The 17027-nt window shown below is 37.8% G+C and overlaps 1 protein-coding gene across 1 annotated transcript in view; it reads right to left on the bottom strand.

Moving 5' to 3' along the window:
* The window catches only part of USP34 (ubiquitin specific peptidase 34), a 247464-nt gene that overhangs the window by 137151 nt on the left and 93286 nt on the right, over window positions 1-17027 (bottom strand). The window contains 4 exon segments of the mRNA XM_011987324.1: window positions 1203-1316; window positions 2759-2913; window positions 8750-8832; window positions 14584-14679. Coding sequence (XP_011842714.1) covers window positions 1203-1316; window positions 2759-2913; window positions 8750-8832; window positions 14584-14679 — 448 coding nt within the window.

Below are 17027 nucleotides of genomic sequence, written 5' to 3'. Positions count from 1 at the left end.
GTGGTGGCACACACCTGTTGTCCCAACTACTCAGGAGGCTGAGACAGGAGAATGGCATGAACCCGGGAGGCGGAGCCTACAGTGAGCCGAGACTGTGGCACTGTACTCCAACCTGGGAGACAGAGCAAGACGCCGTCTCAAAAAAACTAATCATAATGGCCTGGTGCAGTGGCTCATGCCTTTAATCCCAGCACTTCGGGAGGCCAAGGCGGGTGGGATCACCTGAGGTCAGGAGTTCGAAACCAGCCCCGTCTATACTAAAAATACAAAAATTAGCCAGGCATGGTGGCACACCCCTGTATTCCCAGCTAGTACAGGAAACTGGGGCAAGATAATTGCTAGAACCCAGGAGGTGGAGGTTGCAGTGAGCTGAGATCACACCACTGCACTCCTGCCTAGGTGACAGAGCCAGACTCCATCTCAAAAAATACCAACAATAAAAATTTTTAAAAATTTATTCTTTTTCCTTTCTTAAAAAATTTCCCCAAATTTGCTAAGAGATAAAATTATTCTTTTTTTTGTTTTTTCAGATGGAGTCTTGCTCTGTTGCCCAGGCTGAACCAAATGGCATAAAAATCGTATTTGAGACAAATCAATCTTTTATTTGAAGTAAAATATTTGGCTGTATTATCTAGGAATGTCTAGGAGAATCAAAGAATACTCACATGACCACTTTATAAATCAAGAAACATGTAACAGGTTTTCATTAAGCACACCCAATGTTATCTTTGGTACTGAAAAATAAATTTGCTTTATAAAACTTTTGAAACCAGAGAACAGAATTAGGCTGAGCATGTTGGCTCATGCCTGTAATTCCAGCACTTTGGGAGGCCAAGGCAGGCAGATCACTTAAGGTCAGGAGTGCGAGACTAGCCTGAGTAACATAGTAAAACCCCGCCTCTACCAAAAATACAAAAATTAGCGAGGCATGGTGGCAAATGTCTGTAATCCCAGCTACTTGGGGGGCTGAGGCTGGAGAATCGCTTGAATCCAGGAGGTGGCAGCTGCAGTGAGCTGAAATCGCACCACTGCACTCTAGCCTGGGCAACAGAGCTAGACTCCATTTCAAAACAAACCAACCAACCCAATTGCATTGCACAAGTAGTAAATTCTATGCTTTGTAGAAAAATAATTTGGTAACCAAATTTGATAATCTAATTTGAGGAATAAAGTTGCCTAATAAAGTAAGTCTAAATCCTTACCTCAGAATTTGAACCACCATCGTAGGCACTGGTAGCCAATCGAGCCAAGTTACAGAGATGCTGAAACAGGTTTAAGCCAGTCATGCTAATTGTTTCAGGTTTTAGCTGGGGCATCTTTGGGAGGGTAGGGGGAAACACAAAGCTAATTTAGTGTGATAATTCACAGATTTTATTAAATTTAAATAAACGTTACTGAAAACATTGTGGAAGGAAACAGATCAGCTTGAATTTTTAGTGATAATTTAAAAAAATAAAAATATATAATAATTTGGCTGGACATGGCGGCTCAGTACTTTGGGAAGCCAAGGCAGGCAGACAGCTTGAGCTCAGAAGTTTGAGACCAGCCTGGGGAACACGGCGAAACCTCATCTCTATGAAAAATACAAAAATCAGCCAGGCATGGTGGTATGTGGCTGCAGTCCCAACTACTCAGGAGGCTGCAGTGGGAGAATTGCTTGAGCCCTCCCGGGAGGTCAAGGCTACAGTGAGACGTGATCGCACTACTGCACTCCAGTCTTAGAGACAGAGCAAGCCTATCTCAAAAAAAAAAAAGAAACGAAAAATGAAAATACGTATGTATGTGATTTAATGAACATTTTATTCAGGTAATAACTGAAACCTGTCTGATACAGGTTTCAATTCTGAAGATGTGCATAGACCCAAATCAGAGGACATATATAAAAACATCTACCATACATTGTATATCTATATCATACAAACTTATGGGAGGTACAGCTACAAGTACAGTTTTTGTTAAAGTCAGCAGTTGAAATTTAAGATGGCAAAAGTTATATTTGTAGCTCTGTCTTGGGTCTGGTTAAGTGATTTAGTTTATACACACTAAAACTCATTCATATATATACTCAGTTCTAACACAGAGATAATGTCACACTTTGCGGACAGCCTTCATAATCTCAAAAATAAGCATAAAAAAGTCTTTGCATTATTTTCACTGAGTTTCAAAATTCAATTGGGAATAGCTCATTCAAAATAATGTCACCTGAAGTAACTGTGGCATGTGGTAAAGAAGAACAAAAATTGGAACATCTTTACGATAATGACAGCACTTCCTAATATGCCTTCCCAGAATCTACACATACTGGAGAATGGCTTATCTTTGCCCAAAAGACTGACTGCAATGCAGTCAGTCATTTAAATAAGAAAGAGTCACAGAAAACAGCTCTCACACTTGTGGGTGTGGGCACCACCCCTGAAAATTGGACTACAATATTACTGATGATTTTAAAAAACAAACACTAAGAAAAACCCTCCACATTTCTAATTAGTGCTGCCTTCAAAAGTTATTCTGATTGTTAGTTTAATTATTGTAGCTAATAGAATATTTTTACAAATATAAACAATTAATTTAGATGTAAACAGTATAAACAACAAAATCTGAGCACAATCTGACCAAAAATTATACTAGGACTACTAAAAATCATTACATTTGGCTACTTAAAAAAACTGTCAAAAAAAAAGCATTACAGAATTCGTATTTCAAGAGATGAAAAAGGGAACATGGAAAAACAGTAACAAACTGTGAGAAATGTAATTACCTTCTCCAGGAAAAGATGTTTGTAGGTTTCCATACCCATAGCATGTTGATCTTTACTTCGAACTTGATTTAAAAACCAATGGAGTGCATCATCATAACATTCAGAATCCTCTACCAAACAATGCCATAAGATGTCAACTTGCTCTAAACTTAACCCTAGATAAAAATTATAAATTTTATACTTTATTAACTACACATAAAACAATTATACTTCTTTTAGGCACGTGTACATATAGTAAGTCCTCACTTAACATGGATAGGTTCTTGGAAATTGCAATTTTAATTGAAATGATGCATAATGAAACGAATTTTACCATATGTTAATTGATATGAAGAAGAGTTATGTTCCTACAGCATATTTATGATTAAAAAAAAAAAAAAAAATCACAGCAGCCAGGTGTAGTGGCTTACGTCTGTAATCCTAGCACTTCGGGAGGCCAAGGGAGGTGGATTGCCCGAGCTCGGGAGATCGAGACCAGCCTCGCCAACACGGTGAAATGCCGCCTCTACAAAAATACAAAAAATTAGCTGGGCATGGTGGCATGCGTCTGTAATCCCCGTTACTCAGGAGGCTGAGACAGGAGAATTGCCTGAACCTGGGAGGTAGAGATTGTGGTGAGCTGAGATCGTGCCACTGCACTCCAGCCTGGGCAACAGAGCAAGACTCCACCTCAAAAAATAACAAAAAAAACAAAAACAAAAAAATCGCTAAACTTCCTTATTTAAAAGTTAACATTCTGAATATTAAACACTGGAATAAGTGTGAGCTATATATACATTTAAGAAAGATTAATACAAACCACTCAGATAGTTAGTTACCCAATTTTTGGCAAATCAGTGGTGGTGGTAAATAAAATCAAGGACTAAATGGTTACAAATTAAACACTATAAGGAACACTTCCTACCACCAGGCAGTTCAAACACAAACAGTAACAAATTTAGTGGGCTCGCTTTTGTACCACATCATTTATGACTATGCATTTGTATGAATATCATAGAGCTTACAAATTTCTATGTTACAATTTGTATTCATTCATTTGCTCATTTTCCAACTCGCTTATTCCAGAGCTCAGGGCTGTCGCTGGCCAAATCGTATCCCAGCATCTTAGGGACTAGCATCTCAAGGACAAAGCACTAACTAACCTTGACCAGAATGCCATTCCATTGCAGACTGCACTCATACACATGCCCACACTCATTCAGATTGAGATCATTTAGACGTGCCAATGAATCTACAGTGCATGTCTTTGGGATGTGGCAGGAAACCAGGGTACCCAGAGAAAATCCACGCCGACATGGGGAGAATGTGCAAATTCTGCACAGGCAGTGGCCCTGGCCGGGAATCAGTTTTTTTCCTCAATAATGTTAAAACATTCTTTGACAACCTCCTGTAGTTTATTTATATAGAAGTGTATAAAATATTTATTATCTCATCCAGGCGCAGTGGCTTACACATGTAATCCCAGTACTTTGGGAAGCCGAGGTGGGAGAATCACTTGTGGCCATGAGTTTGAGACCAGCCTGGGCAATATAGGAAGACCCTGTCTTTACAAAAAATTAAAAAACAAAAATTTGTAGGCCGGGCGTGGGGGCTCACGCCTGTAATCCCAGCCCTTTGGGAAGATGAGGTGGGTGGATCACCTGAGGTCAGCAGTTCAGGACCAGTCTAGCCAACATGGTGAAATCCCGTCTCTACTAAAAACACAAAAATTAGCCAGGTGTAGTAGTGGGTGCCTGTAATCCCAGCTACTTGGGAGGACGAGGCACGAGAATTGCTGGAACCCGGGAGGTGGAGGTTGCAGTGAGCCGAGGCCTCGCCACTGTACTCCAGACTGGGCAAAAAGAGCAAGACTCCACGTCAAAAATAAACAAAAAAGTAGCTGGGCAGGGTGACACGCACCTTTAGTCCTAGCTACTCGGGAGGCTGAGGTGGGAAGACTCCTTGAGCCCAAGAGTTAAAGGCTGCAGTGAACTATGATCATGCCACTGCACTTCAGCCTGGATGACACAGCGAGACTGTCTAAAAAAAACAAACAAACAAAAAACAGCTGGGTGTGGTGGCTCACACCTGTAATCCTAGCACCTTGGGAGGCTGAGGTGGGCAGATCACAAGGTCAGGAGATCAAGACCACCTGGCCAACATGGTGAAACTTCGTCTTTATTAAAAATACAAAAATTAGCTAGGTGTGGTGGCACACACCCCTGTAGTCCCAGCTGCTCGGGAGGCTGAGGCAAGAGAACTGCTTGAACCCAGGAGGCGGAAGTTGCAGTGAGCTGAGATTGTGCCACTGCTCTCCAGCCTGGTGACAGAGTGAGACTCCATCTCAAAAAAATAAATAAATAAATCTCAATAACTATTTCTTATGTCATCCCATTTGTAAAATTTAAAATCATATTCATACAACATTTTGGTCCTAAATGAACGTACCAGAAACACCAATATAGCCAGAAACACAAAGGAGGTATCGTAGAGCCTTTTACAAGTATTTAATATGAATTTTCACATAATTTATGTTTTTAAAATGTACTTTAAGATAACCCATATGTAAATCACCTAAAAATACACAACTTATGAAGTATTCTCAAAGAATTCATTTAGGAAGAAAATTCTTCTCCCTAAAATAGGAACACATCTGTATAATAGTAATAATGACTGGGGGAGGTAATCCTAAAAATTCAGGATTCAGTGGTAAGGTTTGAGTATTATAAATAGAGCATATACCATGTTCAAAGGTCACTCTCTATATAGGATATAAATATTATTTTTGTAAAATATGAAAAAAGGAGGCCGGGCGCAGTGGCTCATGCCTGTAATCCCAGCACTTTGGGAGGCTAAGTTGGGCAGATCACCTGAGGTCGGGAGTTCGAGACCAGACTGACCAACATGGAGAAACCCCGTCTCTACTAAAAATACAAAAAATTAGCCAGGCATGGTGGCACATGCCTGTAATACCAGTTACTCAGGAGGCTGAGGCAGGAGAACCACTTCAACACAGGAGGTGGAGGTTGTGGTGAGTCAAGATCGCTCCAGCCTGGGCGACAAGAGCGAGACTTCATCTCAAAACAAAACAAAACAAAGAAAAAAGGACCCTTATGATGAACAAAGCAAAAGGAAAGTGCGTAAAACAGACAACAGCAACCTATCAGAGGACATAATCAGCTAGGGAGTCAGACTAATGAGAAAAAATTTGTATTGTACTTTGACCCAAGTATTAAAGGATTCCCGAATGTGGCAGAAGACAGATGAATTATTCAGAACAAAAGGGAAGGCACTATAGGCAATCACAAGTATGAATATGAAAAAAATTAGACAGTCCAAAAGGTTAGAACAAAAGCATTCCAGGGATTTCTGAAGTACATTTTAAGAGGTTCCAAACCCTGGGGTGGTGCCCTAGAACCAGAAGGGACATGATGGTATGGTACCATTAAAAGAAATTTCTTTTTCTTGGGAAAAGTAGGTGAAATGACAAAATAAAAATTCCCCAGACATATTCACCCTAGTAGCAGTATCAGTCTAAAGAGTTTTATCAGAAAAAAAGTTATCCTATCTGTTTCTCACTGAAACAGTTAATGTGTACATTATTTGTTCTGAGAACTTGTGCCCATAGGAGCAAATATAAATAAACCCCAAACAACTCTAGTATATATCAGAACTTAAACACGTTAAGCAATTAAGGAGAACAAGATAAAGAGTATCCAGGTTAATTATAGTCAACTAAATAATAAAACAGAAGTATATCCATAATTGGCTGAATCACCAGTCCACATTCAACATGCAACTTATACACTTTCATTATTTTTTTTTTTTTTAAGACTATAGTTATTGTCATATTGAAAATCAGTATTAAAATATTGGATGTAATTACATGTAACTTTGGAGTAACTTCGTTATGGATAACAGGAACTGTGCCAGTAAGAGAAGTACAACCAGCCATGCACAGTGGTCTGAGGCCTGTAACCCTAGCACTTTGGGAAGTTAAGGCAGCCGGAATATCGCTTGAGCCCAGGACTTTCAGACCAGGCTGGGCAACATAATGAGACTCTGTACAAACAATTTAAAAATTAGCCAGGTATGGTGATATGCACTTGTGGTCCCAGCTACTCTGGAGATCGACATGGGAAGATCACTTTGAGGGCAGGTGAAGTGGGCAGGAGAAGAGCCATGATGTGGGAGAAGTGAAGTTTTAGATTTGATACTATCTGGACAGTAGCTAGTGTCTGTTGGAAATTCACAGAGAATCTATACTGTGTATAATAAATATGAAACTTAAATGTTCATAGTATCTATGTTGACTATGTGTTTTAGTTTGACTTCTCCCTATAGATTGGTTTTGCCGTATTTTAGTTTACTTATTTCTTGAATTTTGTAAATCATAATGGGTCAATAAATGACCTAGTAACACAAAAGAGAAATTTCCTACCAAAATCAGGTAGCTTATTTTTGAAATCCGTTATCACAGTGTTGGTGGCATTCGTTATAAATAGTTTGAACAAAAAAAAGAAATAAGAGACTTAAATAATAAGATAAATACATAGGTATAGCCTTGAAAAAAGTCATGACAATTGCTAGCAAGACACCCATCAGGCTGACAATATAGTAATCACGGTTAAAGAGACAATATCCTTCTAAAAAAATAAGGCTTGATATTGACACACAGAAAAAGAAGGATGTAGAGTAAAAGATGACAGTCAGTATATGAAGGAAAAAGGAGCTTTGGCTAACAGAAATCAAGCTCGTTTGCAACCACATGGATTTGGATATGGTGACCAGACCAAGCTCTACTTTAAAAAAATTAACTGTTGGGGGAGGGGGGAGGGATAGCATTAGGAGATATACATAATGTAAATGACGAGTTAATGGGTGCAGCACACCAACATGGCACACGTATACATATGTAACAAAACTGCACGTTGTGCACATGTACCCTACAACTTGAATTAAAAAAAAAAATTAACTGTTAACGAAACTCAGTTTAAAGTGAAACTAAATAAAACTGGGGCCTCCAAGTGTCTCCATCACCCATCAAGCCAAGTAATTTTCAAAAGATTAGCCCCGATAATAATGCATAATTAATACCTATCTCCAACCAAAGGGAAAGCAAGATTCTATAAGCAAAAATAATAAAAGATGCAGTCAGTCCGGTGCAGTGACTCATGCTGGTAATCCCAGCACTTTGGGAGGCCAAGGCAGGAGGACTGTTTGGGCCCATGAGTTTGAGGCCAGCCTGGGCAACACAGTGAAACCCTACCTCTATGCAAATTAAAAAAAAATTAGCTGGCTATGGAGGTGCATAGTCCCAGTTACTCAGGAGGCTAAGGTGGAATGACTGCTTGAGCCGGGGAGGTCAACAGCTGCAATGAGCTGTAATCGCACCACTGTACTCCAGCCTGGGAGACAGTATGAGACCCTGTCTCAAAAAAGAAAAAAGAAAAGGTCTTATAGAACTAAAAAAATGTTTTAAATTTATTTAAAATGCAATCTCAATTATTTGAATAAATTATCTGAATGTTGGTATAATTTATAAATGTATTGAGAATAATCTGCAGCAGCCATAAAAACAAATGAAATCGTGTCCTTTGCAGCAACATAAATGGAACTGGAGGCCATTATTCTAAGTGAACTAACTCAGCAACAGAAAACCAAGTACCGTACATTCTTGCTTGTAAGCAGGAGCTAAACAATGGGTACACATGGACATATAAATGAAACTACTAGACACCAGGGTCTCCAAACGGGGATATGGCAGGAGCAGGACAAGGGTTGAAAAATAATCTATCGGGTACAGTGTTCACTATTTGAGTAATGGGTACACAAGAAGCCCAATCCCCACCAGTATGCAATATACCCCTGTAACAAACATACATGTACCCACTTACTCTAAAATTAAATTAAATTTTAAAAAAAATCACTGCAGAAATCCAAAGAGCGAGTAAATTCAGTTCTTCCAATAGTCAAAACAGATTTGAAAAAAGTACTGATTTAAAAACTTACTGAAATGATCAGGTGATCCCAGAGTTGAAAATACACAAGTCAAGAATTGAAGTCGAACTTGAACTTCAGCACTATGGCTGTACCTATAATTTAAAAGTCATTAAAATAATTAAACACCCTATTTCTTAATTACTTCTAAAACTTTAGTGGTCCTATGCATAACTTATACCAAAAATTGTTTTAATAATCTGTAATTAATTATTTTAACTATGTATCTTTGGTTACACAAAAAAGTTCATAAAGACAAAACAAAACACAAATTTAAACTAATAAATTATACAAATCTTGAAACTATAACAGTTTATTTTCAAATTATGTAAGAAAGCACACAAAAATTCAACTAGTGAAGCAGAGGAAGTATGTCATTTTAAAAGTATACAATACACACATAAATTAGAATAGGCAACAAGTAAAAAACACCATCTCTATCTAAAAAGTACATGCTTCATATCATGGTCCCTATAGTGATAATATATTCTGTACCCAAGAAACACTAATAAAATAATATTTCCATAAATCTAGTTCATGAAAAATAGAGCTAACACAAACTTGGCATTTTTGAATGTTATTTCAAATCTAAATAATTATAATTCACATGCATAAAATTTGATGCTTAATAAAAAAGTTGCTTTTGAAACTTTTAAAGAAGCGACTTTTAGTGAGGTAGGGTAGGAGATGAGTCTGACTAGATAAATGAGAAACTGTGGTCAGCCCTAATGTCAGAAAGAAGAGATGGAAAAGGAAGTCAAGGAAGAGTGTTGGAGAGTTGGGGGTGAGGGGACCATGTTTGGGGTGGAGGTAATCATCAGGTTTGCTTTTTTAAAACTTTGTGTGTGTGTGTGTGTTGGCGGAGTCGGGGGCAGAGTCTCACTCTGTTGTCTAAGCTGGAGTGCAGTGGCAGAATCGCCACTCACTGCAACCTCTGCCTTCCAGGTTCAAGTGATTCTCGTGTCTGAGCCTCCGGGGTAGCTAGGATTACAGGCGTGCGCCACCACACCCAGCTAATTTTTGTTATTTTTATTATAGTAGAGACGGGGTTTCACCATGTTGGCCAGGCTGTCTCAAACTCCTGACCTCAAGTGATCTGCCTGCCTTGGCCTCCCAAAGTGCTGGGATTACAACAGTTGTCAGCATGCCTGGCCCAGTTTTGCATTTTAAAAGGATTCCTCTCCTTTAGCAACCCCAGTGAACTGCATATTTAACTGTGTCTATAATATCACATTCTAGTCCAAGTACTTGAGCACTCAATGAAACTAAGTCAATAACAAGCTATTATCTCTGTTTTACAGATCAAAAGGCAGATTGTGGATCGACTGCCCAAACTGCTTTGCCAACATGCAACAGTGGCTGCTCTATGCTCTGATCTATAACCTAGCATGGAGAGGGTCAAAGGGCTTTTTTTTTTTGGAAATGGAGTCTCACACTCGCCCAGGTTGGAGTGCAGTGGCGTGATCTCGGCTTGCTGCAACCTCCACCTCCTGGGTTCAAGCAATTCTCCTGCCTCAGCCTTCAGAGGAGCTGGAATTACAGGTGCCTGGCTAATTTTTTTGTATCTTTAGTAGAAATATGGTGTCACCATGTTGGCCAGGCTGGTCTCGAACTCCTGACCTCAGGTGACCTGCCCACCTTGGCCTCCCAAAGTGCTGGGATTACAGGCATGAGCCACTGTGCACAGCCTGGGCATCTTAATTCGATGTTCTGTAATCCCCAAGAACAAAATTTTAACAGCATCCCAAAATTAGCTTCCCAAAATTGCACTAAATTCATAATCAAAGTTTTAAAGCTTAAGTTTTCTGAAGATTGAGTTCACTGGACATGCCTTTGCTGCTCTTTAGGGTCTCTTATTAACGCTGGCAAAGAAAAGATTAACTTTTTCATTAATGCTGCACTGACCTTTGTGAAGGTGAAAATACATATGATGAGATGTAGGGGAGAGGAAATCTGATAAGCACCTCTCAGACTACAAGGCAACCCAGATAACATTCAAGAACAGCTAGCTCTTAAGGGCTTCAAGGCTTTTTAAGTTAAAGAACAAGAGATTTTGTAGCAGAGGCCTTGAGTACAAATTCAAAAATGAATTGTATGACCCATCAGTTCTGCAGTTTTACGTTACTATATTCCTCTTGCCTTGTCTAGGGGACATCAATCAAACGTGAAGGGAGAATAAAGCCTCACCCCTTACTAAGTGCCTTTACATGTGAAATAATTCTCCCTCTATACTTGCATCTCGGAATAAGGGACTCATAACCCTGAAGGCATGGGTCTAGTCCCTTTGTACTCCCATAGTATAGCCCCTGACGCTGCACTTCAAAGACCCTGCTCCCTCAGGTTCCTATGGGCTGTTGAAACCACCAGTGAGAAAAATTTCTTGGGATATCAGACAAAGATGGTACCAATATTGACAAATTCTCACAGGCTTGTCCACGGCTTCTGACATCAAAAGAAATACAGGACAAAAATAGTCTCCCCAAAGATATGAAACTTTAGTAACAGATTACTGCCTTAAAAGAAAATCTCTTTGTAGCCTCTGCAGACAAGATTTTCTCTAGAGGCCCCTGGATTCAAGAAAAACATTAATGTGTCCTTTTACGAATATACTACTGGCGCGGTGGCTCATGCCTGTAATCCTAGCACTTTGGGAGGCAGAGGCGGATGGATCGCCTGAGGTCAAGAGTTCGAGACCAGCATGGCCAACATGGTGAAATATTTTCTACTAAAAACACAAAAATTAGCCAGGTGCAGTGACAGGCACCTGTAATCCCAGCTACTCGGGAGACTGAGGCAGGAGAATCACTTGAAAGGAGGTGGAGGTTGTTGCAGTGAGCTGAGATCAATCACACCATTGCGCTCCAGTCTGGACAAAAGAGCAAAAACTCCATCAAAAAATAAAATAAAATAAAAATATAAAAGCAAAAAACAAAAATTACAAAATAAAAAAATAAAAATATTATCTTTCATGCTACAAGAATCTTTTTTCCCCCCTGAAAAGTGAAACATTTCAGAACTTTCCGATTTTAATCTGCACTGAAAAAAAAATACTGAAATAAGTATGCTTGAACAAAAAGTAGCAAATGTACAACTGTTTTACACCCCGAAGGAATAGGGAAATTATACCAAAATAGTCCAGACAACATCTCTCTGTTCTAAGAGTTTTAGTCTCCTAGGACGGCAGCCAACAAGGCAGATTGAAAGGTTGGAAAGATTATTCTAGTATACTCTAAAAAATAAAACATAAAACACATATCCAAGGAGCCCTACTCATTTCTCAATGCAGAAGCAATGTTTTGCTCACCTCTGATTCCACTAACAAAATGAGTAACTCCACTGTTTTCAAAGCAGTGAACAACTAAGTCTCAGACGTATGTTCCTTTTTGATACTTAATGTTGGATTTTCTCTTTATGAGGATGATTCATTTTATGACTTCCATTCCCCTTTCACTATGCCTCTCAAGTCCTGCTCTTGATGGGAGCTCTTTTATAACCTAGTGTTTATTTCTTTGCTGACAAGTAATTAACTCCCCATCTCCTAATAAAAACGTGGGTTATGTGTGGTTTTTATTTCTGCTCTTTGTTGATCCTGTGATTTCTGTTTGTTTTGTTTTTGAGACAGAGTTTCGCTATTGTTGCCCAGGCTGGAGTACAGTGGTGCAATCTTGGCTCACTGCAACCTCCACCTCCTGGGTTCAAGTGGTTCTCCTGCCTCAGCCTTCTGAGTAGCTGGGATTACAGGTATGCGCCACCACACCTGGCTAATTTTTTTTTGTATTTTTAGTAGAGACGAGGTTTTTCCATGTTGGTCAGGCTGGTCCTGAACTCCCAACCTCAGGTGATCCGCCCGCCTCGGCCTCCCAAGGTGTTGGGATTACAGCCATGAGCCACCATGCCTGGCAATCCTATGATTTTTATAGAGCATAAACAGAATGTTCAGATTCAAGAGGCCAACATTATCCTCAAACTCTGCTTCAATAGGAATAAAGAAGGATACTGACTTGGAAGAACAGTTAGAACTTTAATTTTAAAAGAATACATTCTGTTTAAAGCTAACTTTGCAAGCAAAGCTATGGGATACAGTAAATAGAAATACTCCAGAAATAATTTGATAAGCTTGTAGAATAAGCTATCTTAAAAAAAAAAAAAAATTCAACAATAAAACTGGAAAGGTTGAGTTTAGATCATAGGCAGCCCAGAATATTAAGCTGAAGAGACTGGTATTTTATTTTTTATGCCATGAGGAATCTCTGGATGGGGTTAAGAGACAGAATTCTTGTATCTTTCTTATGCTACATTCTTTGTTTTAACCAGGTAACTACAATTTGTAGATAATCTATGTGCCAAGTGCAATTCACTGTATCATTTCATTAAATTCTTACAAACACTTATAAGGTAAATAATTGGAATTAGAGGGGTAAATAATTGAAATAAGGTTAAAATAATAGATTAATAACCTGGATCTACGTCTGTATGATTCTCAAGCCCATGGGCTTCCCACCAGTACCATACTGCTTTCCTAATTTGACAGAAGGACTGAACCAGCATATGGGAAGACTGAGGCAAGGAGACTACCTAGAGGTAGTTATAAGGACAAAAGTAGTGCTTGGGGAAATGTCAATTTGTGAAAAGACATGCGGTATATTTTAACAAAAAGGTAGAGAATAATGGCAGCATAATGTCACATTTACAAATACAAATTCTATAACAGAAACAGACTGTGGCGGTAAAAAAGCTCGCTCTATTTTTATGTGTGACGTTGGAGAAGTTGTCATATCATAGCTTCAGTATACTCATTTGTAAAGTAAGACTGTCTCAAACGGGTTGTTGCATATCTTAAAGTAGTTGGTATCTGACACATTGGTATACATCAATAAGCACTGGCTTTTTGGTTATCATCATCATCATCATCACTCGTGTTTGGAAATAAGCATACAAAAATGCCTCAAGTCTCAAGTTTTAGGAAAGTGGGAAGATAGCTGCACCCTAAAGGACACAGTAAAAATAACATCCAGAGAACTGATTTGTGCAGGAAAATAAATTTATTTTTAGAAGTATGTATGCCTTAAATATCTATGACTTTTCCCAACACTTCCACAGTCTGCTTAGTTTCCACCTTTGTGGAAGTTTTCTATGTGATTTTTTTCAATCACAGCGTGATTCCTCCTCTTCTCCACTAACACGCCAGTAGTGGCACTGAACTGGTTTCCTCAACATGGACATCAGTCCACAACAATCAGTTCACCCGCAGAAATCTTCTGAATCTCCTATGCCATCTCCCCTCAAATACAGCTATACCACCACCAATCCATTTCTACCAATTCTTGTCCTAAATCACTTGAATATATCCAGAGAATATTTTGATACATAAGAAAACATTAATGATATACCACCAGTTTTAAAACCTTCCACGTCCTAAACTTTCTACTAGTATGCAATTATAATAAAATGTTTTAACTTAACTATATGTTAAATATAGTATTTTTTAAGTAAATATTTACAAATTTTAGAATCAATGCTCTAATATGTTAAGACAAGCACATCCATGGTTTCTGAAAAATATATTTACTTTTGATTCCTAAAAACAGTATGTCTGAACAAATCTCAATAGTGAAGGTTAACCAACCCCCAAAAGTGAGTCAGTTACATTTACCTAAGAATTTAAGAGTAACACCTAAGAATCTTTCAGCTTAAAAAGTTCTAGCAGTCTTTTCATAATTTTATACAAATGAAGTTTTCTGTTACGATTATTTACTAAATGGAAAAAAGTTAAAACACTGGGAAATTATCTTTCAAAGGAAAGACAATCCACACAAACGTATTCAACTCAGTTGAGAGGTACTTACAGTGCATGTTTTTGTCTTCCTTCTCTCACAGTTTGAATGTAGTATACCAAATTATCAAAGAAAAGCTTCATCATGTTCAGTTCTTTTTCTGCCCACCTGGCCCAAATAAAAGAAAAAATAATTTTAAAGTGGGCAGGGTAAGAGAATAAATCTATGCTATGACAGTAAATATGCAAATCTTAAAAAATCTTCAAATGTAAAATTTTACAGTTACCAAAAATATACACGTTTTATATTTGAATGGTGAAAAGATATAAAGCAATGTTCCTTCATTTTTATGAATTTAAAGTACCTTTGTAAGTTTTTAATCTCAAAATAATGCCTGTGAAAGCGCTATTATCAATGACTAATTTGAGTTAATATTAAAAGTAATATGATACCATTTCATATAAGGATATACTATGTGCTTTGGTCATTGCTTAGCAGAATATCTGGCATATGGAAGGCATACAATAAACTTACTGCATATATCTTTTGTCATTAATTTGCTTATTTTTGAACAAATTAAAAAAAAAAAATCAAAGAAATACCCAGCACTGAGTTCCAAAATAATGTAGAAATACTACAATGAAAACACAAATAGTGGCATATACATTCAGAGATCCCAGGGTCCATAACTTCCATAACTAACATAATGTATTTCATATAACACCTATTAGCAATTTATCTGCTATAATGTACAGATGTAGAAGTACTAAAATTCTGTAAGTTCCAATATAATTTACATCATGTTTCTGTTATAGCCATATTTTAAACAGAAGTTACTTTCACCTTGCTAATCACTAAAGGTCAAGTGGTAGAAAGAAGAAAGACTTTGGGTTTGAAACCAGCTCCAATATACTTGCTATAACACGGCTTCAGGTAAGTAAGCTAACTTCTGGAAGTTTCTTTGCTTGAAGGTTTATTAAAAGAGTCAAGGATAAGTTTCCAATTTTAAACTATGGGCCATTAGAGTGAGTTTAAGAGAGAATATGTACTAAGTATTGAGTGCTGCTACACATACTAGATTCACAATAAATGATAGTTTTTGTTGTTACTGATGTCAAATAACCACAGGAGCTTAGAGTTCTTTTAAGTGATGTACTTTATGAAATTTAGGATACCAATCTCTTGTGGTAATGGAAAGCCTGTGAATTTTCCTTAAGTTTATTTACATTTAATTTAAGGAACAAGCTAAAAGGGTTTCAACTCAGTAACACTTAGGTTCAAGTACTTGATTAAGTAACTGAATATTCAGAGACTGCCCCCTCTATACAAGAAAGTTGCTCCTTAATATGAAGCACCTCCACTGATTAAAATGACACCTGTTCACCTGTGTAAGGACCAAATAAATACCTTTACTGCATTAGAATTTTGAAATTCAGCCACTTAAAAACTACAGAAAGAGGCAATGAAAAAGGGCTCACACTATTCTTGTTCTTCAGTGATGTTAAATGCTTTCCCCTACCCTTCCTTTTGGAAACTTAAGGACCATCCTTGCAAAAATAGAACTTTCCCTGGATTCTTACTGTAGTATTAACCAAAGAAAGAGACTAATATACTTCTAAATAATAAAGGTTCAGATTAAACATATTCCCTTTAAAAGAACAATAAGAAGCAAGGTATATGACTCAGAAGAACTAACTTCACCCAATCTGGAATTACACTGCAGACTTGCAAGAACTATAAAAGCGATACACCATTGTGAAAGCAAACAAGTGTTCTTACCACCTAAGCTTAGAATTGAGAATTTGACCTCACAAATGAATCCTTCAACAAGTCGAATATTCCCTAAAATTCAAATGTCTCTGCAATCTCTCCAAAAGCTTATTTAGAATAAAGTACACAACACATCTTCCTAGTGTATTGTTCGTGGTAGACAACTTTCTCTAGACTTATTACCAAAACATGGGGTCAATTTCACATAAAAGTTCTGCCTTTGGAAGAATTATTTTAATATTCATTAATCATAAGTTCTCCATAAATGTAAAGCAGTACAAGTTGAATATCCCTTATCCAAAATGCCAGGGACCAGAAGTGTTTCAGATTTTTTCAGATTCTGGAATATTTGCAGAATGCACAGCAGTTGAACACAGCTAATCCAAAAATCCAAATTCCAAAATGCTCCAATGAACATTTTCTTTGAGCATCATACTGGTGCTCTAAAAATGTTGGATTATGGAGCATTTAAGATTTTAGATTTTTCAGATTAGGCATACTCAACCTGTAATAGGGTAGTGTCAAGATTGCCCCAAACATGACTGTAGGTCTACAGCCAATTCCTAGAAACGGGAAAAATTAAAGGCACGCTAGAGTTTACTTTAGTGTGGCTCTTCTTCAAAAGTACTCTGCTGTAGCTGCATACACTAAACATCTCTCTAAAATTAGAGTATTAATTGCTAAAGTACTGTTCTCAAACTACAAAGAAAACACAGATTTTCCTACTTATCAAGATATAATCTCTA

Source organism: Mandrillus leucophaeus, unplaced genomic scaffold (assembly GCF_000951045.1).
Source record: "Mandrillus leucophaeus isolate KB7577 unplaced genomic scaffold, Mleu.le_1.0 Scaffold307, whole genome shotgun sequence".
Taxonomy (NCBI): Eukaryota; Metazoa; Chordata; class Mammalia; order Primates; family Cercopithecidae; genus Mandrillus; species Mandrillus leucophaeus.
The sequence above is the reverse complement of the archived record's forward strand: the minus strand, read 5'-3'. Positions and strand labels throughout refer to the sequence as shown.